The sequence below is a fragment of the Notolepis coatsorum genome, assembly GCF_963971535.1.
Source record: "Notolepis coatsorum genome assembly, chromosome: 11".
Classification (NCBI taxonomy): domain Eukaryota; kingdom Metazoa; phylum Chordata; class Actinopteri; order Aulopiformes; family Paralepididae; genus Notolepis; species Notolepis coatsorum.
The window spans coordinates 1,641,927-1,663,369 of record NC_140175.1 but is presented as its reverse complement, the minus strand read 5'-3'; the positions used below and the strand labels follow the sequence as shown (position 1 = coordinate 1,663,369).

The window sequence follows — 21,443 nt, the reverse complement described above, 5'->3', positions numbered from 1 at the left end:
CGGTGTTGTCTTTGAAATGGATACACCTCTGCTGTTGCTTCGCCCTCTCTCCCTAGGTTGCCCCCCTCCCTTCCTCCATCCCTCCCTCCCTCCCTCCCTCTCTCCCTCTCTCTCTCTCTCCCTCCCTCCTTCTCCTCTCCTCTCCTCTCTCTCTCTCCCTCCCTCACCTCCTTTTCTTCCTCCATCCCTCCCTCCCATTTCCACTCCCTCCCTCCTTTTTCCCCCTTTTTATGGCTAAAATGGTACAGTATATGAGAGGATACTAGGAGTTTCATCAGGGCCCCCCCTCCCCACTGTAGCCTTCCCTATAGGGTGTGCCCCCTCCTGCACTATTATAATGGGTGCCATCCTGCACTATTATAATGGGTGCCATCCTGCGCTATCATAGTGGGTACCACATTCCATTCCATCCTTCCATTTATTATATGGTGTGAGCTCCCTATGGTACAGCTCCTTCTCTGGAATACTTCCTTTCTTTTGTAGTCTCTCCCTTCATAGCTTCTATGGTGTGTGCCCCCCCCCCGCCCCACTGTGGAGATGAGATATCATCTCCCTCTATACCATAGTGTGTGCCCCCCCATGCAGATATAGTACTCTCCCTCCCTCCCTCCCTCCCTCCCTCCCTCCCTCCCTCCCTCCCTCCCTCCCTCCCTCTCCTCTCCTCTCTCTCCCTCCCTCCCTCTCCTCTCTTTCCCTCCCTCCCTCCCTCCATCCCTCTCTCCCTCCCTCCCTGCCACCCTCTCTCCCTCCCTTTCTCCTTCCCTCCCTCTCTCCCGTTCCTGTGTGCGTATGAGTCACGTGTCCGTTCTAATGTTTGCAAACAATGCACCTTTAGATGTAGTTGTGATGCGCTCTGCTCACGAGGACAGGTTTGTAACATGAGACGCACATGAGGTCTTGTTTCGCATTTAATTTAACCAGGTGTGTGGAGGCTTATTTCCTGATACGGGTTCGAAGATAACTTCACGGTTATTGGCAGTTTGTTTCCTTATATCGCTTCCTCCAGGGTTCCAACTTGTGTTGACAGACGGCAACCCGGCTCAAATACGGAGCGTCAGCGCTCTCGCTGGACTAGAAGGGTGCACTCAGTAGAGCACAGATGTCCGCCAGGACGGCAGCCACACATGATAGTGATAAGATGGGATCCCAGAGTGCTACGCTACAGGTTTAAAACAGTTATAGGGGAGGAATAGAACGTGGTTAATTAGAAACATAGAATAAACGGAGGATTTAAAAAACAAGGGCGATAAAGTTAAAATAGGAGGCTGACAGTCGAAGGCCTTTTTGGACAGGTGGGGTTTCGGCCTGCCTTCTCCCTCCCCCGTCCCCCCCCTCCTCCCTTCGTCTCGCCGTTTCCCTCTGTCTTTCCCTCTCTCCCCCTCTCCCTCCCTCCCTCCTTCTCTCCCCCTCTCCCTCCCTCCCTCCCTCTCTCCCTGCATCCCTCCCTCCCCCATTCCCTTCTCCCTCCCTCCGTCCCTTGGGGTATAGTGGTGGCTTTTAGGAACTCCATGCAAAGACCATTAGTTGTATTAAGCTGTGGGTTAACTGGACCAGGCTATACGGTGAAGTCTGATGGTTGATTCTGAATATAGAAAGGAAATGAATAAATCTCCCTTCATAGCATCCCCCCCTCCTTCCCTCTCTGTGCCCCCCCTCCCGTCATAGCTCCCCCCCTCCCTTCATCTGTCCTCCCTCTCTCCCTCCCTGTCTTCCTCCCGTTCTCCCTCCCTCCCTCCCTCCCGGTATCTCCCCTTCCCTCTGTCTATCCCTCTCTCCCAGATGGACTCTGTTGATTGATTGGTTGATTGAAGACTTTTTCAGAATGGGTGCAATACAGTACGGCTCAATACACACGATTGTTAAGGGGATGCAGACCGGGAAAGACTTTCGTCTTGTTTACATCAGGGTCCCCCATTTTCGGTTCATCAGGACATACATGGCATGCAGTTAGTTAGAGTATTCGAGTTAGGTTGCCCTTATGGTGGGCTTGAGGCAGTGGTTGTATTTAAAATAGTGTTTACTTTACGGAAGGATAGGGTAATATTCATGGTCGTTTGGGAACTCCTCTTCCGTATGTATGTCTCTCCCCCCCTGTGTCTCTCCTTCTCTCCCTCCCTTCATTTCTCCACGTGCGCCCCCCCTCGATGCCTTGCCTTCAAATGGATTGTGGGTACGTTACGGACCGTTTCTAGTTGGGGTCCCTCCAACCCCCAGACTGGCCCTCTTGAGTGTGGCGTGTGTGTTTGGGCTGGGGGCAAGGAGTTGGAGCATTTGTTATAAGGGAGATGGGTTTTACATTAGGTTGGTTTTGGTTAGAGACGGTTGTGGCGTGTTTTTTGTTTTTTTATTTTAGGGAAGGTGCCAGTCCCCTGGTTTCCCCCTTCGGTTGGGGTCCTTGGAGGCAGGGTTGGCTTTGCGTCTTGTTGTGTGTTATTGGTTGGGTGGTTGTTTTGAACTACGTGGCTGTTATGTATGTGAAATAGGTGCCGGTACAGGTGATGGTTGGACGAGTTGTGATATTCCTTGGAAGGGGGCTTGGGGTGTTTTCGTTCAGGTTCGAAACTGAGGGAAGATGCTTTGGGCTGTGGAATGACGGGTCCCTGTGGATTCAGGGATCATGGGAAATGTTGCGGTGGGTATAGTACTGGGGTTCATGAATTTAATAACGTGGACAACTGGGCTATGTAACGGTCAGGGGTTTAGTGACCTAAGTTGCTAAAGATGAATTTTTTCCCGTGATAGTGGTTGGAAGCAGTGACGCCACCAAAAGGTTTTTTTGGTGGTGTGAGGGGGTATGTGTGGAAAAATAATGTAGAATGGTGTTGTATGAAGAATGTGATGAAGGCGTGAGATGTAAATGTGGTGAGAAATGTAGGAGGAAGTATAGTTTTTGATTTTCATAGTAGAAAGCAAGTAGGGAAGTTAATATTACATTTATACATAGTTAATACGCGGAGCAGTCATTTAAAGTATAAATTATGACAATTTCAACAAAGCAAAAAGAAATTGGAACAGATGGCTAACCAAGTTTACCATTTGTTAGAATTGATAGGTTGTGTGGAACTTAATGATTATGTTCCCCAGAGAACCAAAGGTGAAAGGAACACACAAAGGATTGGAACCTCCAGTTTCCGGTTGGACAAACGGACAAAAACAAGTAAAGCCGTATCGTTATATTCAAGTAGATCACACCGAATCTCTCTAGAAGAATTAGTATAGGAATGCCCGACATTTCCAATGCATAAATATTGAGGAAATGACAAGGGAAATGCCACTGTATTAAGTGTTATGTTTTTGCTTTCTTTTTGCACAGGCTCGGCGAGGACTAGGGCTCTGGCGATTTCAATACCAATTGGGGAAATGGCTATATGAGCCTTGGTATAGTATGAATGATAAGAAAATTGTCAATCCCTGTCTGCACCGGTATAAATCTGATAGTGTGGGTGAATTTTAACTCAAGTAGCGAAAAATAGGTTTGGACACAGAGAAACTTGCTTTTTCAAACGGTGATTACAAGAGTGTTTTGAAAGTGGAGTGAATGACAGTAACATAGGAAGTTCACTTTAGTGGGACATTTGATGGGAACAACTGAAGCGTTAAATGCAGTAACAATAGGATAACAACAACAACGATATGGAGGAGGGCCTTAGTGATCGGGCCATTGGGGGGAGTAGGCCGAGGGCCTCTGCAGACATTTCCCAGATAGACTATACCAGTGATGATCTGATTGATTTGAATATGGACTTCTCTCATGTGACCAGTACGACAGAAGGACTTGGAATGATGACTTTGATTCCAACACAGGGGAGTGAACCAGTGACAACGGTGTTACTCCAACCAGAACCGATTCAAGCTGGAGTGTCCATTGCAGGCGACTGCGGTTTAACCAAGGGGCAGAAAAAGAGACTGAGGTTACAGCCGTCCCACGAAGTCCACTCTGGCCGGATGGCTGGAACTGAGACCGACAGCAGGTATGGAATACATGAACAGTTTCTACAGCCCACCCGTTTCCTATGTCTACCCTGCCCTCAGCACCAAAGCCAAGATGAGAGGCGGAGCCCAACGGTGGGACGTCAAACCGCCCGTGCTGAGATGGGGGAAGAGGCAGCATACTATAGACAACAGAGAGCGTTTGTGACAGCGTTCGAACAACACGAGGCAGTTCATCGAGATCTGATGAAGATACAGCTGGAGATCGGTCAAGCCGCACACGAGACTCAGAGACTGGGACGAGAACTGGCGAGAAAGACTGTGCTACTAGAAGCGACAGCTGTTGAGATCATGCTTCGGGCGTCTGACCTAGGCCGCTGTGATCAAAGAATGCCCTGTGCTCTGTTGCCCGGACAGGGAACTGGGCCGCAACAGGGTGAACAGAACCGCAGGAGGGGTGAGTTTCCAGGCCCCTCCCAACAAGAGAAGGCCCGAGGAGAGGCAGCAGAAAAGGACAGGTATGCCCCTCTCTCCTCCAGGCAACAGGACATGCGACCAGAGGACAGGAGAGGGGTGGACCTGGCGAGGACTGTGGGGGGCCAGCCGAGAGACTGTGGGAGTCGTGGTGAACTGGAACCCCTGGGATGGCCGGCGTCGGCTGTGTGCTGGGGTTGTGGGGAGGTTGGCCATTTCGCTCGGTCATGTGACAAAGGGTGGAGGCCTCAGCGAACGTCCAGAAAGAAGCAAGGGTCCAAACAGGGTTGCTGGGAATGTGGAGAGTTGGGACATTGTCAGAGGGGGTGTCTGCATAGGTCATAGGTTAATTAAGAACGAGGCAGGAATGCACAAGCGGAGCTAATAGTGCTCGGGAAAATAGAGTTATTAATAAGTTAAAATGGGAAAAAGGACTGATTGGAATAAAAATAGAATAAAAAATATATAGAAGCGTTGGTACATTAGGTTATGAGTGGAAGCGACTAAGATGGATGTGCAACTAACAGGGAGAGATGAAATGACTGACAGATGCATGAGCCAATCGTACTAACAGTTAATTAATAGACCAATCATGGGTTTTCCTTTTTGCTACAGTGTGTCTGATCAACTCTTGCTGTGGCAGTGAGGAAAACGTAAGGGAGAATGGTATGGTGGACGATTTTTGGTATCTCCCACCTGTGCAGCCTGGCCCGGCTGCACAGATTGGAGAGAGAGAGAGAAAAATTGTCACCGCAATGGCTCTTGTGGTCATGTGAACTCTGAACCAGACGGTGTCAGAGAAGGGTTAAACAGTTGATATTAGACATAATATTAAACAGAGTTAATAACAAAGGACTATTTTAGTAGTGATTATACATACTTGATCCAAGGGTGGTCAAGGAGACTTAAAAAAAAAAAAAAAAAAAAAAATTTAATTTAATTTCTTTACTTCATTTCTTTTTAATTTTTAATTTTTATTTCTTGGTGATTATGCGGGGGTATTTATGCCTCTAGCTGATAGTTTAGTTCTGTTGATGGGTGTGTTGCATGAAGGCACTCACGAATTTTTGTTTATGTTTGTTTGCAATTTTCTTTGTTTTTGTTTGACACTCTATTTTTTTAGGAACTGACTGGCTGGGAGGGATCTCTCGCCGGTCAGGGATAGCAGGTGGTGGTGACACAGCGGGACTGGTAGGAATGTCTAATATAATGGGCTGGAAACTAAGGGTGGACGGGAGCTGGTTCATGGTTTGGTTTTCCGCTCATTGAGAGTCCAGGAGTAGTATCTGGGGAGTTGTGTCACGTTTTTGGGTTTGGTAAGTGTTGGGCGAACGTGTTTCTCTGTTTATAGGTAAGCTCTGTAGATTTTGGTCGCCATTGGCCAAATAGTTTACAAGTAGGGTGCAGACGTGTGAAATTGATAATTGGCTTATGGGGGACTCTGCACCGGCTTGTTGAGGGCTGGCAGAGTGTGTGGGATGTGTGTTTAAAGGGACTGTGGTTTGTTACCATGCACATAGGTTCTGTTGGTGGTTGACCTCGTCTAGAGCTGGCTGTCCGGACCGAGGAGGCTGTCTGGAAACAAGGTATTGATAGTGTAATAAATGGTTATTCCACTTTCAAGGGTGGAGTGGTGATTGTGTTGAACTTGAGATATTTGATCTAGTAAGATAGTACAGCACAAAAATGAATGAGACAAAGGTGATTTGATTGAATATTAACAATTGAAGCTGTGGAATATATAGATAACGAATTTGGAAAAAGAGTGTTGTCAAATACAGAACAGTAAAAATTTATCTGTGCGAAAATGAGACCTTCCAATCCATTGTGTGTTTGCAAATAACAATCCAAAATGCAAAAAAAAAGGACAGAGGGAAAATCGTTTCCTTCTGTGGAAAATCGGAGCAGTACCAAAAACTGCATACAACAAAGAAGAGGCTGTGGTTAGCACAAAATACAACAAGAAGAAAACAGTCAAAACGAGGTAGCCGTAAAGACCTCAGGAGGTTTAAACAGGGATAACTGACAGGGATGAAAGCGAAGAATAATTGAGGCCTCAGTGGTCTTTTCAAGGAGAAGAGATGATTTATGTTTGCTTGTTTGAATCTCCCTCGATGTTTAGAGTGTTAATCTTTTGGGTAGGATGTATTAATCTTTTCTTGCAGAGTCAATTACACAAAACAGACACATTGAAGATAAGTAAACATGGATAAAATAGTCTAAACAAAAAAGCTGTTATTGAAAGAGTGTTTCCTTGTAAAAACAGGAACAGCTTTCTTAGTCTAGAGTCATAGTAATAACTGATATTGTGTGTGACTGGGGAAGAAGCCAACGGAAAGAGTGAATGATGATTTTGTAACTGTACAGACGGAAATGGGTTTGGTAGTTCGATTTGTGTAAATTTTGGATTTTTTGAATTTTTTGAAAATATTAGCAAAAATGATAATTATGGTTTAACATATTTAATTTAGAACATATTGGTGCTATATAGTGGGTTATGAAACCCACTAAGGGTGGATTGTCGTATATTTATCTAAATAAAACCTGTAAATTAAACAATAGAAATTATGCACATATATGAAATAGCAAAGAACTAGGTTATTTTCTCTTAGAAAAATAGAGACTCACAGCCATGCCAAATCACCTGTTAGGTTAACCATACATTTGAGTCAACAAGAAGGCTGTTAACTGGCCTCAGTCGAAATGGATCAAAATGACCCATATAAGCATTACGGGAAGGATTAAAATCATCTAGCGGTTGATGGAAAAAGCCACAGGAGAACTCAGTCAAAAAGCTAACAGTGCACCCCTTCAGCCTTCACTTAGCAGTTATAGGAAAGGCCCAGAGTGCCATAAAAATAAGAACAGATCAAATGGCAAACATATGACACATCTTCCTCCACAACGAACAGGGATGGTGCGCCAAATAACTAAACTTTTAAGTCAAGAAGTGACGGCCTGAAGGCCAACATCCGAGTTCTGTTTACTTTAGCTAAGCAGACCAAACAGGCCATTCTGTGATACCCACTGTTAAGTTGAGTGGGTACTATATTTCCATCTGTATGAGGGTCGCATTCAAGGACACTTGGGTAAATCATTCTAAAAGGAAACTAGTTCATATCCCCTCTGTAAGGTCACCTTGTAACGCTGTTTCGCAAGACCCAAATCACTGAGAGGGGAGACCTTCTAGCCAATAGGAAAGCAGGCTCTCTGGGGTGACGGCACTGGATGGGGCAAGGGTGGGGGGGGGTTCTCTCTTCTCTATAAAACCTACAGGTTGAATGATGGAGGTGAGACAGAGACACGGAGACACCGAGACGCAGAGAGACACGCAGGGAGAACGGAAAAGCAGAGACGGAGAATCCACCCCACCAGTTCGAGAATAAGAGACGCCACTAAGAAGCCCTCCGGGAAAAGCTGATTAGAGATAGAAAATAATTGATGCTGTGAACCAGATAATTTAAGCTGTTGGATATTCCAATAAAACAACGGTCAGAACCGTTTTCACCCGCAGCGCTGTCTCCGCCTCCACGTGATTTCCAAAGGACCACATTTGAATGAACTGTTACTTTAACGGGAAACACAACGAGCAGAGTAAGCTATTCCACTATACATTAGAGAAAGATCATATAGCTATAACATAGAATCATTGAGAAGATACATTAATCTGGCGCCGTGACTACCGGTCTGTACATCCGAACGGGACCCAGGACAAGGACAACAGAACTTCAAAAACTCTCAGAGCAGAGCAGCGACGCCTGACTACACCATCCTCGAGCAACAACAACCAGCAGAGGCCAAACGGTGAGTTGAAGATGTGTCTGTATTGTCGGGGTTTGTTTGGGCAGATTTCGAACAGGGGTAGAGAATGGTTGCATTGGCGCGATCGAATTAAAACGATTGAGCGCACAGCCGTATCGGCACTAATGAAATGAAGGGGATTGGCGCGATCGGGTTGGACAATAAAATAGTTCAGGTCGCGCACTGCTGAGGGGCTAGAGGATTGCGCCAGGTTAGGCGACAGATACTCTTGTTTAGAATCGTAGGTTCAAATGCAATGACAATAACTGGAGACGTCTGGTTTGTACGTTGCTAAAGACAAATCGACGTCGTACGAATCCGTTTAGTTCTTACGGAACAAGAGCTCTGGAGCGCGTAAGGTAGTCCTCTTAAACCTCGGAAAAATTAGCACTTGTGCACTGGGGGGTTATAAAGATCTGCGCTTATGTTCGAACTAAAAAACTGCACTTAGAAGCGATGAGGCATTATATAAGGACTTTAGTATGTAACAATGTATATATGTTGTTTAGATGAAATAGGATGACACATGTATGGTATCATGGCTATAATCAAACGTACGTCATCATAACGCTAAACGTCGCGGATTACTATATTACAACCAATACGGAATAAAGCCGTTTTATACCCGGGAAGCTACTGCTATACAAAGCAGGGCTAATACATGCTAAGCTACGTTGCAAGCTAACGGGGAATGCTGGGGGTTACTAATGTTTAGTACGACTGTTGTGTTGAGAAGACGGAACTTATAGCTTCATCCATGGTGGCTGAAAGGCTACCAAATGATGCTGCATGATGTACAAGGTTAACCAGTGCTAAGAATGATTAAGTTGCTGAATGGAAGTATGAGTGTAACTGTGTGGATGAGAGAGGATGTGTGTGAATGAGTCTGCTAGAGGTTATGGAGTGGATGCCGGTATTTTTTGTATTATTATGAACCAGCTGGTGGCCAAGGCTGCAACGGAGAAACCACACCCCTGTCCTGCCAGCATTAGCTGGCGCGACGGGACTAGCGTGTGGACGCTGTGTTGCGTTTTCGAGTGAATTGAATGAATGACATGTGAGATGGAACCTAGGAGATGTGTAATGTGCGTTGAAATTTTTCAAATCGGGGCTGTAGAAGTTTAAAAGTAATGTAGTAAAGATCAAAGAAAACGGGGATTTTAGAGCTGGTGACGTCATAGGGAGCGTCGGAGCTTGGGGTGCGTTAGATTTGTAATACGGGGCTAGATCGGGAGCGTTATATTTAAAATACGGAGCCGGCCGGGGCCGGACGGGCGTACAAACGAGAAAATGATACTGTAAGGTTTATGAATGAATGCTTAATAAATTTAAAATTATGTTATAAAGTATGACTGGGTTGTGCAAAACGTCGCGATGTGTTGTGCTGCTCAAATCAACAGGATAGTGGGCCGTATAGGAAACGCTATTGTAAGGGGCTAGGCTAAGCTAACTAGCCGTGCTAGGCTGATCGAGCGATAGCAACATTGAGCTAAGCTAAACGGTATTAAGCTAATGGTGTTGGCAGTGGACAGCTAACTATGCTAAAAATGCTAAGCTAACTATGCTAAAAATGCTAAGCTAACTATGCTAACATGCTAAAGCTACCTGTGCTAACAATGTTGCATGCTGGGAGTCTCGGGGAATATCGCGTGATGCTATTTTGGCTGGCAGCGGGACCTTGTGTGTGTAAACGTGACGTAAGCCTGTGGCGACGTCTCGCGGGAAGCCATCCTTAATGCCGGACTACGATTCGGTACAGGGAATTCTGGGAATTGGGGTTCATGTTGTGTGAGCACGTCGGCTGACGTCATGGGAGGAGTGGCTGCGTGATGACGCACTTGTCGAATAGAGACAGCAGGGGGCGGTGTTGTCTTTGAAATGGATACACCTCTGCTGTTGCTTCGCCCTCTCTCCCTAGGTTGCCCCCCTCCCTTCCTCCATCCCTCCCTCCCTCCCTCCCTCTCTCCCTCTCTCTCTCTCTCCCTCCCTCCTTCTCCTCTCCTCTCCTCTCTCTCTCTCCCTCCCTCACCTCCTTTTCTTCCTCCATCCCTCCCTCCCATTTCCACTCCCTCCCTCCTTTTTCCCCCTTTTTATGGCTAAAATGGTACAGTATATGAGAGGATACTAGGAGTTTCATCAGGGCCCCCCCTCCCCACTGTAGCCTTCCCTATAGGGTGTGCCCCCTCCTGCACTATTATAATGGGTGCCATCCTGCACTATTATAATGGGTGCCATCCTGCGCTATCATAGTGGGTACCACATTCCATTCCATCCTTCCATTTATTATATGGTGTGAGCTCCCTATGGTACAGCTCCTTCTCTGGAATACTTCCTTTCTTTTGTAGTCTCTCCCTTCATAGCTTCTATGGTGTGTGCCCCCCCCCCGCCCCACTGTGGAGATGAGATATCATCTCCCTCTATACCATAGTGTGTGCCCCCCCATGCAGATATAGTACTCTCCCTCCCTCCCTCCCTCCCTCCCTCCCTCCCTCCCTCCCTCTCCTCTCCTCTCTCTCCCTCCCTCCCTCTCCTCTCTTTCCCTCCCTCCCTCCCTCCATCCCTCTCTCCCTCCCTCCCTGCCACCCTCTCTCCCTCCCTTTCTCCTTCCCTCCCTCTCTCCCGTTCCTGTGTGCGTATGAGTCACGTGTCCGTTCTAATGTTTGCAAACAATGCACCTTTAGATGTAGTTGTGATGCGCTCTGCTCACGAGGACAGGTTTGTAACATGAGACGCACATGAGGTCTTGTTTCGCATTTAATTTAACCAGGTGTGTGGAGGCTTATTTCCTGATACGGGTTCGAAGATAACTTCACGGTTATTGGCAGTTTGTTTCCTTATATCGCTTCCTCCAGGGTTCCAACTTGTGTTGACAGACGGCAACCCGGCTCAAATACGGAGCGTCAGCGCTCTCGCTGGACTAGAAGGGTGCACTCAGTAGAGCACAGATGTCCGCCAGGACGGCAGCCACACATGATAGTGATAAGATGGGATCCCAGAGTGCTACGCTACAGGTTTAAAACAGTTATAGGGGAGGAATAGAACGTGGTTAATTAGAAACATAGAATAAACGGAGGATTTAAAAAACAAGGGCGATAAAGTTAAAATAGGAGGCTGACAGTCGAAGGCCTTTTTGGACAGGTGGGGTTTCGGCCTGCCTTCTCCCTCCCCCGTCCCCCCCCTCCTCCCTTCGTCTCGCCGTTTCCCTCTGTCTTTCCCTCTCTCCCCCTCTCCCTCCCTCCCTCCTTCTCTCCCCCTCTCCCTCCCTCCCTCCCTCTCTCCCTGCATCCCTCCCTCCCCCATTCCCTTCTCCCTCCCTCCGTCCCTTGGGGTATAGTGGTGGCTTTTAGGAACTCCATGCAAAGACCATTAGTTGTATTAAGCTGTGGGTTAACTGGACCAGGCTATACGGTGAAGTCTGATGGTTGATTCTGAATATAGAAAGGAAATGAATAAATCTCCCTTCATAGCATCCCCCCCTCCTTCCCTCTCTGTGCCCCCCCTCCCGTCATAGCTCCCCCCCTCCCTTCATCTGTCCTCCCTCTCTCCCTCCCTGTCTTCCTCCCGTTCTCCCTCCCTCCCTCCCTCCCGGTATCTCCCCTTCCCTCTGTCTATCCCTCTCTCCCAGATGGACTCTGTTGATTGATTGGTTGATTGAAGACTTTTTCAGAATGGGTGCAATACAGTACGGCTCAATACACACGATTGTTAAGGGGATGCAGACCGGGAAAGACTTTCGTCTTGTTTACATCAGGGTCCCCCATTTTCGGTTCATCAGGACATACATGGCATGCAGTTAGTTAGAGTATTCGAGTTAGGTTGCCCTTATGGTGGGCTTGAGGCAGTGGTTGTATTTAAAATAGTGTTTACTTTACGGAAGGATAGGGTAATATTCATGGTCGTTTGGGAACTCCTCTTCCGTATGTATGTCTCTCCCCCCCTGTGTCTCTCCTTCTCTCCCTCCCTTCATTTCTCCACGTGCGCCCCCCCTCGATGCCTTGCCTTCAAATGGATTGTGGGTACGTTACGGACCGTTTCTAGTTGGGGTCCCTCCAACCCCCAGACTGGCCCTCTTGAGTGTGGCGTGTGTGTTTGGGCTGGGGGCAAGGAGTTGGAGCATTTGTTATAAGGGAGATGGGTTTTACATTAGGTTGGTTTTGGTTAGAGACGGTTGTGGCGTGTTTTTTGTTTTTCATTTTAGGGAAGGTGCCAGTCCCCTGGTTTCCCCCTTCGGTTGGGGTCCTTGGAGGCAGGGTTGGCTTTGCGTCTTGTTGTGTGTTATTGGTTGGGTGGTTGTTTTGAACTACGTGGCTGTTATGTATGTGAAATAGGTGCCGGTACAGGTGATGGTTGGACGAGTTGTGATATTCCTTGGAAGGGGGCTTGGGGTGTTTTCGTTCAGGTTCGAAACTGAGGGAAGATGCTTTGGGCTGTGGAATGACGGGTCCCTGTGGATTCAGGGATCATGGGAAATGTTGCGGTGGGTATAGTACTGGGGTTCATGAATTTAATAACGTGGACAACTGGGCTATGTAACGGTCAGGGGTTTAGTGACCTAAGTTGCTAAAGATGAATTTTTTCCCGTGATAGTGGTTGGAAGCAGTGACGCCACCAAAAGGTTTTTTTGGTGGTGTGAGGGGGTATGTGTGGAAAAATAATGTAGAATGGTGTTGTATGAAGAATGTGATGAAGGCGTGAGATGTAAATGTGGTGAGAAATGTAGGAGGAAGTATAGTTTTTGATTTTCATAGTAGAAAGCAAGTAGGGAAGTTAATATTACATTTATACATAGTTAATACGCGGAGCAGTCATTTAAAGTATAAATTATGACAATTTCAACAAAGCAAAAAGAAATTGGAACAGATGGCTAACCAAGTTTACCATTTGTTAGAATTGATAGGTTGTGTGGAACTTAATGATTATGTTCCCCAGAGAACCAAAGGTGAAAGGAACACACAAAGGATTGGAACCTCCAGTTTCCGGTTGGACAAACGGACAAAAACAAGTAAAGCCGTATCGTTATATTCAAGTAGATCACACCGAATCTCTCTAGAAGAATTAGTATAGGAATGCCCGACATTTCCAATGCATAAATATTGAGGAAATGACAAGGGAAATGCCACTGTATTAAGTGTTATGTTTTTGCTTTCTTTTTGCACAGGCTCGGCGAGGACTAGGGCTCTGGCGATTTCAATACCAATTGGGGAAATGGCTATATGAGCCTTGGTATAGTATGAATGATAAGAAAATTGTCAATCCCTGTCTGCACCGGTATAAATCTGATAGTGTGGGTGAATTTTAACTCAAGTAGCGAAAAATAGGTTTGGACACAGAGAAACTTGCTTTTTCAAACGGTGATTACAAGAGTGTTTTGAAAGTGGAGTGAATGACAGTAACATAGGAAGTTCACTTTAGTGGGACATTTGATGGGAACAACTGAAGCGTTAAATGCAGTAACAATAGGATAACAACAACAACGATATGGAGGAGGGCCTTAGTGATCGGGCCATTGGGGGGAGTAGGCCGAGGGCCTCTGCAGACATTTCCCAGATAGACTATACCAGTGATGATCTGATTGATTTGAATATGGACTTCTCTCATGTGACCAGTACGACAGAAGGACTTGGAATGATGACTTTGATTCCAACACAGGGGAGTGAACCAGTGACAACGGTGTTACTCCAACCAGAACCGATTCAAGCTGGAGTGTCCATTGCAGGCGACTGCGGTTTAACCAAGGGGCAGAAAAAGAGACTGAGGTTACAGCCGTCCCACGAAGTCCACTCTGGCCGGATGGCTGGAACTGAGACCGACAGCAGGTATGGAATACATGAACAGTTTCTACAGCCCACCCGTTTCCTATGTCTACCCTGCCCTCAGCACCAAAGCCAAGATGAGAGGCGGAGCCCAACGGTGGGACGTCAAACCGCCCGTGCTGAGATGGGGGAAGAGGCAGCATACTATAGACAACAGAGAGCGTTTGTGACAGCGTTCGAACAACACGAGGCAGTTCATCGAGATCTGATGAAGATACAGCTGGAGATCGGTCAAGCCGCACACGAGACTCAGAGACTGGGACGAGAACTGGCGAGAAAGACTGTGCTACTAGAAGCGACAGCTGTTGAGATCATGCTTCGGGCGTCTGACCTAGGCCGCTGTGATCAAAGAATGCCCTGTGCTCTGTTGCCCGGACAGGGAACTGGGCCGCAACAGGGTGAACAGAACCGCAGGAGGGGTGAGTTTCCAGGCCCCTCCCAACAAGAGAAGGCCCGAGGAGAGGCAGCAGAAAAGGACAGGTATGCCCCTCTCTCCTCCAGGCAACAGGACATGCGACCAGAGGACAGGAGAGGGGTGGACCTGGCGAGGACTGTGGGGGGCCAGCCGAGAGACTGTGGGAGTCGTGGTGAACTGGAACCCCTGGGATGGCCGGCGTCGGCTGTGTGCTGGGGTTGTGGGGAGGTTGGCCATTTCGCTCGGTCATGTGACAAAGGGTGGAGGCCTCAGCGAACGTCCAGAAAGAAGCAAGGGTCCAAACAGGGTTGCTGGGAATGTGGAGAGTTGGGACATTGTCAGAGGGGGTGTCTGCATAGGTCATAGGTTAATTAAGAACGAGGCAGGAATGCACAAGCGGAGCTAATAGTGCTCGGGAAAATAGAGTTATTAATAAGTTAAAATGGGAAAAAGGACTGATTGGAATAAAAATAGAATAAAAAATATATAGAAGCGTTGGTACATTAGGTTATGAGTGGAAGCGACTAAGATGGATGTGCAACTAACAGGGAGAGATGAAATGACTGACAGATGCATGAGCCAATCGTACTAACAGTTAATTAATAGACCAATCATGGGTTTTCCTTTTTGCTACAGTGTGTCTGATCAACTCTTGCTGTGGCAGTGAGGAAAACGTAAGGGAGAATGGTATGGTGGACGATTTTTGGTATCTCCCACCTGTGCAGCCTGGCCCGGCTGCACAGATTGGAGAGAGAGAGAGAAAAATTGTCACCGCAATGGCTCTTGTGGTCATGTGAACTCTGAACCAGACGGTGTCAGAGAAGGGTTAAACAGTTGATATTAGACATAATATTAAACAGAGTTAATAACAAAGGACTATTTTAGTAGTGATTATACATACTTGATCCAAGGGTGGTCAAGGAGACTTAAAAAAAAAAAAAAAAAAAAAAAAATTTAATTTAATTTCTTTACTTCATTTCTTTTTAATTTTTAATTTTTATTTCTTGGTGATTATGCGGGGGTATTTATGCCTCTAGCTGATAGTTTAGTTCTGTTGATGGGTGTGTTGCATGAAGGCACTCACGAATTTTTGTTTATGTTTGTTTGCAATTTTCTTTGTTTTTGTTTGACACTCTATTTTTTTAGGAACTGACTGGCTGGGAGGGATCTCTCGCCGGTCAGGGATAGCAGGTGGTGGTGACACAGCGGGACTGGTAGGAATGTCTAATATAATGGGCTGGAAACTAAGGGTGGACGGGAGCTGGTTCATGGTTTGGTTTTCCGCTCATTGAGAGTCCAGGAGTAGTATCTGGGGAGTTGTGTCACGTTTTTGGGTTTGGTAAGTGTTGGGCGAACGTGTTTCTCTGTTTATAGGTAAGCTCTGTAGATTTTGGTCGCCATTGGCCAAATAGTTTACAAGTAGGGTGCAGACGTGTGAAATTGATAATTGGCTTATGGGGGACTCTGCACCGGCTTGTTGAGGGCTGGCAGAGTGTGTGGGATGTGTGTTTAAAGGGACTGTGGTTTGTTACCATGCACATAGGTTCTGTTGGTGGTTGACCTCGTCTAGAGCTGGCTGTCCGGACCGAGGAGGCTGTCTGGAAACAAGGTATTGATAGTGTAATAAATGGTTATTCCACTTTCAAGGGTGGAGTGGTGATTGTGTTGAACTTGAGATATTTGATCTAGTAAGATAGTACAGCACAAAAATGAATGAGACAAAGGTGATTTGATTGAATATTAACAATTGAAGCTGTGGAATATATAGATAACGAATTTGGAAAAAGAGTGTTGTCAAATACAGAACAGTAAAAATGTATCTGTGCGAAAATGAGACCTTCCAATCCATTGTGTGTTTGCAAATAACAATCCAAAATGCAAAAAAAAAGGACAGAGGGAAAATCGTTTCCTTCTGTGGAAAATCGGAGCAGTACCAAAAACTGCATACAACAAAGAAGAGGCTGTGGTTAGCACAAAATACAACAAGAAGAAAACAGTCAAAACGAGGTAGCCGTAAAGACCTCAGGAGGTTTAAACAGGGATAACTGACAGGGATGAAAGCGAAGAATAATTGAGGCCTCAGTGGTCTTTTCAAGGAGAAGAGATGATTTATGTTTGCTTGTTTGAATCTCCCTCGATGTTTAGAGTGTTAATCTTTTGGGTAGGATGTATTAATCTTTTCTTGCAGAGTCAATTACACAAAACAGACACATTGAAGATAAGTAAACATGGATAAAATAGTCTAAACAAAAAAGCTGTTATTGAAAGAGTGTTTCCTTGTAAAAACAGGAACAGCTTTCTTAGTCTAGAGTCATAGTAATAACTGATATTGTGTGTGACTGGGGAAGAAGCCAACGGAAAGAGTGAATGATGATTTTGTAACTGTACAGACGGAAATGGGTTTGGTAGTTCGATTTGTGTAAATTTTGGATTTTTTGAATTTTTTGAAAATATTAGCAAAAATGATAATTATGGTTTAACATATTTAATTTAGAACATATTGGTGCTATATAGTGGGTTATGAAACCCACTAAGGGTGGATTGTCGTATATTTATCTAAATAAAACCTGTAAATTAAACAATAGAAATTATGCACATATATGAAATAGCAAAGAACTAGGTTATTTTCTCTTAGAAAAATAGAGACTCACAGCCATGCCAAATCACCTGTTAGGTTAACCATACATTTGAGTCAACAAGAAGGCTGTTAACTGGCCTCAGTCGAAATGGATCAAAATGACCCATATAAGCATTACGGGAAGGATTAAAATCATCTAGCGGTTGATGGAAAAAGCCACAGGAGAACTCAGTCAAAAAGCTAACAGTGCACCCCTTCAGCCTTCACTTAGCAGTTATAGGAAAGGCCCAGAGTGCCATAAAAATAAGAACAGATCAAATGGCAAACATATGACACATCTTCCTCCACAACGAACAGGGATGGTGCGCCAAATAACTAAACTTTTAAGTCAAGAAGTGACGGCCTGAAGGCCAACATCCGAGTTCTGTTTACTTTAGCTAAGCAGACCAAACAGGCCATTCTGTGATACCCACTGTTAAGTTGAGTGGGTACTATATTTCCATCTGTATGAGGGTCGCATTCAAGGACACTTGGGTAAATCATTCTAAAAGGAAACTAGTTCATATCCCCTCTGTAAGGTCACCTTGTAACGCTGTTTCGCAAGACCCAAATCACTGAGAGGGGAGACCTTCTAGCCAATAGGAAAGCAGGCTCTCTGGGGTGACGGCACTGGATGGGGCAAGGGTGGGGGGGGGTTCTCTCTTCTCTATAAAACCTACAGGTTGAATGATGGAGGTGAGACAGAGACACGGAGACACCGAGACGCAGAGAGACACGCAGGGAGAACGGAAAAGCAGAGACGGAGAATCCACCCCACCAGTTCGAGAATAAGAGACGCCACTAAGAAGCCCTCCGGGAAAAGCTGATTAGAGATAGAAAATAATTGATGCTGTGAACCAGATAATTTAAGCTGTTGGATATTCCAATAAAACAACGGTCAGAACCGTTTTCACCCGCAGCGCTGTCTCCGCCTCCACGTGATTTCCAAAGGACCACATTTGAATGAACTGTTACTTTAACGGGAAACACAACGAGCAGAGTAAGCTATTCCACTATACATTAGAGAAAGATCATATAGCTATAACATAGAATCATTGAGAAGATACATTAATCTAAATGAAGTGGAGTCCAGTGTTCAATCTGGATGTGAACTGAGCTCCTTGGAGATCCTACTCTGAGCCCTGAGCCCTGGGCCCTGAGCTCCTCTTCATCATAAAACCACCCTACTCTGAGCTCCTCTTCATCATAAAACCATCCTACTGAGCCCTGAGCTCCTCTTCATCATAAAACCACCCTATTCTTAGCCCTGAGCTCCTCTTCATCATAAAACAACCCTACTCTGAGCTCCTCTTCATCATAAAACCATCCTATTCTGAGCCCTGAGTTCCTCTTCATCATAAAACCACCCTATTCTGAGCCCTGAGCTCCTATTCATCATAAAACCACCCTATTCTGAGCCCTGAGTTCCTCTTCATCATAAAACCACCCTATTCTGAGCCCTGAGCTCCTATTCATCATAAAACCATCCTATTCTGAGCCCTGAGCTCCTATTCATCATAAAACCACCCTATTCTGAGCCCTGAGTTCCTCTTCATCATAAAACCATCCTATTCTGAGCCCTGAGCTCCTATTCATCATAAAACCACCCTATTCTGAGCCCTGAGTTCCTCTTCATCATAACCACCCTACTCTGAGCCCTGAGCTCCTCTTCTGCCAGTGGTGACCTCAGGAAGCTCCAGGTGGTCCAGAACAGGGCAGCACGGTTGGTACTGGGCTGCTCACTAAGGTCTAATGTGAGCCGTATGCATGCCCGCCTCTGTTGGCTTAAAGTTGACAATAGGCAGTGGCGAATCCTCCTGGAAGCCAAGGGAAGCCAGGCTTCCCCATTAAAATATGAATATGAATATGAAATATGAAATATGAAAAATTAAAAATTAAAATAATATTTTTTTATATAGTTTACAATAATAATAAAAAATCATTATTTTTCATCTCTGTGTTGTAATTTTTTTTTTGAATTGTCTCCCTCTTCTCCTTCCCTCTCTATAACACTGTTAGACTCACTGAGGCAGGCTGGCAGTCACTCTGTACTCAGTCACTGCAGCTTCAGTCGGGCAGAATATAGAATGGAGGGCAGAGGAGGTGTCTTTTTCAAGCTTCCACTTTGTGATTCATGGTTGTGGAGTCCAGAACCAATTATTAGCCAATAAGATTGGAGTTTAATAAAGGGGTTCCCACACCTTACACAGGGCCGTTTGACAGCGAAGTACTCTAGCGTCTTCAAATTTTCCGCTCTGGAGGCGGGTCAGTCCAGAACGTTTCCACCGATTGACCAATCAAATCACATTAAAAGCTAAACGTGACGACGTCATCGCCTCGGTGAAACTGCGTTGGGGAAAATATACACGCCTCGCGGCCACGTTCGAATCAAAACTATTGCAATACTCTTCATATCATAACTAACTTCATTGAACTGAAATAAATTCTCACATGTACCTTTACATACCATCATCTGTCTGGCCACACCCTCATCCGCTACCTACATAAGCAGGGGTGTGGCCATACCATCAGCTCCTTCTTCAATTTTCACCACGTTAAGTGCCTGTATACACCACTTTGAGTTTGCTGGATTTGTTTTGAAGAAAGTTGGAGCTGCGTTAACATTATCTCTTGTTTTTTTTTCTCTCTCTCATAATTTAAGTAGAAAAAAAGCTAAGTTATAATGTTTTCTTCGGGGGGTAGCACTAGCAACGTCACCCTTCACCAGAGGTTCGCCATTGCCGCCTCTGCCGTGCGTCTTGGGGCGGGATTGACTCTGCGGTCGTGGCAGTCAGTCGCGCCCGATCGGCGTCTGGTGGATAGTTTGCCTCTCCGAGGAGCTGGTGTACCAAGGGCATCTCCTGAGAGATGGCCTGGTTCCTGCTCTGGTTCCGCCGCCACCGGGGGGCCGTCGCCCGATGGGCAGACGGCTCCTCTGGTAGCAGAGGATCTGAGACGCAAGCTCTTCGCCTCTGCTCGCTCCCGTCGTAGGAGGGTGGCTTGCAGGGGCGAACGACCTGGTTTTGGTGAGCTGCTGGAGCCAGATGAGGGTGCTTCTGCTTCTTCGTGGCCGATGGAAACGGAGGATTTCATGGTGGGAGCAGAGGCGCTCTTATTTGACGCCCCGGTGGGGACGCATCACTCTCCCCCTCAGGGTGTGGCAGGGGGTGGTATGTCTCCTTGGGGTCCCTTGTATTCTGGTGTTGGGTTTCAGATTCAGATTCAGATTCAGAGTTTTTATTTGCCACATGGAATCATACAATCAGAGTTTCTTCATTACACAATCATAAATGACATTCCATGGACAAAAGGAGCAGGAAGAAGAATAAATCTTATAGTTACCTGCCCCTTATTCCTAAACTAAAAAAGTATTTTCTTAATGGTTGGCGTACAACCTAATTTATACAAATAATAATTTATACCATTATACAGAAACTCACAATCCACAGTTAAACAAAGAAAAAATTAAATAATAATAATAATAATAATAATAATAATAATAATAATAATAATAATAATAATAATAATAATAATAATAATAATAATAATAATAATAATAATAATAATAATAATAATAATAATAATAATAATAATAATAATAATAATAATAATAATAATAATAATAATAATAATAATAATAATAATAATAATAATAATAATAATAATAATAATAATAATAATAATAATAATAATAATAATAATAATAATAAAAGAAAGAGAGAAAATACTGACTAAATATTTCTTTTTTATAATTTTTTTTGAATTGATAAACACTATTACTTCCCTTAAGCTCGCTATGGAGAGAATTCCACAACTTTACACCAATAACTGATGGACACATCTGTTTAAGTGTGGTACGTGCAAACTGATGTTTAAAATTGTATTTTCTCCTACTAAACTCACTTTCTAAATGAAAAAGATTTTGTAGTTTTTCTGGCAGTGTATTATTTCTTGCCCTAAACATAATTAACATTGTTTGAAACTTAACCATGTCTTCAAGTTTAATTATTCTAGATTTAATAAATAATGTATTTGTGTGTTCTCGATAACTTACTTTATGTGTGATTCTTATGGCCCTCTTCTGTAGTATATATAATGGTTTTATATTGGTCCTATAAGTATTCCCCCACACTTCAATACAATAACTGATATAAGGTGAGATGAGTGAACAGTAGAGTGTTCTCATTGCCTCATACTCTAACACATCCTTTACTTTATTCATAACAAAAATACTCTTGGACATCTTTTTTTTAACGTGTGCTATGTGCGATTTCCATGTTAATTTATCATCCATAATCACACCAAGAAAACGAAATTCATTAACTCTCTCTATATCAACTCCATCTATTGTCAGTACTATATTTTCATCTAGTTTTCGATTGCCAAAAATCAT

General features: G+C 44.9%; 1 protein-coding gene across 1 annotated transcript in view; it reads right to left on the bottom strand.

The window, feature by feature from the left end:
• Positions 1-20,143, bottom strand: part of LOC311236465 (polyubiquitin-like) — a gene marked incomplete at its 5' end in the record, with an annotated part of 130,013 nt that extends 109,870 nt beyond the window's left edge. Inside the window, one exon of the mRNA XM_084324145.1 lies at positions 19,900-20,143. Coding sequence (XP_084180271.1) covers positions 19,900-20,143 — 244 coding nt within the window. The remainder of the gene's footprint in view (positions 1-19,899) is intronic.
• Positions 20,144-21,443: the final 1,300 nt, after the last annotated feature.